At 39.9% G+C, this 1523-nt stretch overlaps 1 protein-coding gene across 1 annotated transcript in view; it reads right to left on the reverse strand.

Annotated features, from left to right (window-relative positions):
• Window positions 1-608: 608 nt before the first annotated feature.
• Window positions 609-1523, reverse strand: part of T265_01974 (hypothetical protein) — a gene marked incomplete at both ends in the record, with an annotated part of 2206 nt that continues 1291 nt past the window's right edge. Inside the window, one exon of the mRNA XM_009166112.1 lies at window positions 609-730. Within this exon, the coding sequence (XP_009164376.1) occupies window positions 609-730 (122 nt within the window). The remainder of the gene's footprint in view (window positions 731-1523) is intronic.

The following is a 1523-nucleotide window of genomic DNA, read 5'->3' on the forward strand; positions in this document are numbered from 1 at the left end:
TCCTCATCGATTTACCGACCAACCAATATCTCGCCAATCAAAGTCCACAAACAGGTGTGCATATTTCTGCCGGTAGTGTTTCAGCTTCATCTCTGTATATACACGATACTGCAACACCCGCAAGCGGCCAATCTTACTTTTGGTTTTGTCTCACTGCCAATCCAAATCAAACAAGCTGGACTGGAAACTTCGAATACCTAGCAATGAATTTCTAAAACACCCTCATGCATGAAATTAGATGACGTCCTCAAGGGGAACATTACCACAATCGCGAACGTAACGCCCGCCGTGATAGTTCACCTGTCGCAACAGCATAGTCATACGGCATCCAGAAAGCCTGGACTTCAGCTATCAATGCTTAGTTATTCATAGCCGTGCTACAGCCCACATTCTAACCGGTGACATACAAATTTTTGCATACACAATAAGTTGTGTCTCTATGTATGCGTGGTTTGAGTTGATATATTTGGCTAACCAGAAAACTAGTGAAGTAAGAAGATCAGTGAAGACTAATCTTTCGGGACTGTTTTTTTTGATGCCATCAACAGCAGACAGTGGCTAATTAGGTGCTATCTAAGAGTATCTATGCAATCTTTGGTTATGTGAACTCACGTGAAGCATTGCTCGTGGAAAATGTTAGCATCTTCAACAAACCAAGCTAGCATCGAGAAGTATTGTATTTTGGTCAGAAGGGTAAACTTCTTGCGGATTTGCACGTGACTAGTGTAGTCTTACTCCAAATAGAAGGCACGAAATTTTTTATAGATTTAACCCCCTAACTTTAAAACATCTAAGCTCTCTATCTGGCCGCTGGCCGTAACCCAAGACAGCATGCTTTCGGTTTGTTTTCTCCAATCGCTTCAGACTAATAATTCACAGATGATAAATGTTGCCTACAGAAATAAAAAAGTCGTAAAACTTCGGTGGTTTACCCACTGGAGAACATGCCTCAGGCACGTTGACCGGAATTTTCTATCGCCAGTCCGAGCACTTCTTTGTGCGCATTTTGTAATTTTCTGGTAAACGATTTTGTTTAACTGCCTGTCGAATACTGTCCTTATTGAAATTTAAATTTACGGTGTAAAGCACTTCCTAACCTAACTAATGGGTCCATAACTAGATGATAGATCGTCACTCAAAAATGGATAATTTGGGAGTTTGTCTCATAAATGTTCGTCAGATGGTTGGGTTGGATATACGATTTTCCAAAAAGCATATTGTTTTTCAAATCTAGAAAAAGATGCTTCCAATTACGAATACCCAAATACAGAAACACTATAAATGACCATAACGCAATGATATCAAACAGTTCCAGTAAGGCATTTGGTTTATGGATAGTAACGCTACGCAAAGAACATCTTTTACGTTGCTTGCTCTAGTATGAGAAGATTGACCTTATTAGCCGAATAAAAAACTTGGGACTTGTAGCAACATAGCTTTTAAATAGGATCACGTTTATTTGACAACAGGTGTACTTACTGTGACAATTTGGAAAGGGGCGGCGCGGAACCATTTTAACCCTT

This window comes from Opisthorchis viverrini (genome assembly GCF_000715545.1).
Source record: "Opisthorchis viverrini unplaced genomic scaffold opera_v5_22, whole genome shotgun sequence".
Lineage (NCBI taxonomy): Eukaryota > Metazoa > Platyhelminthes > Trematoda > Opisthorchiida > Opisthorchiidae > Opisthorchis > Opisthorchis viverrini.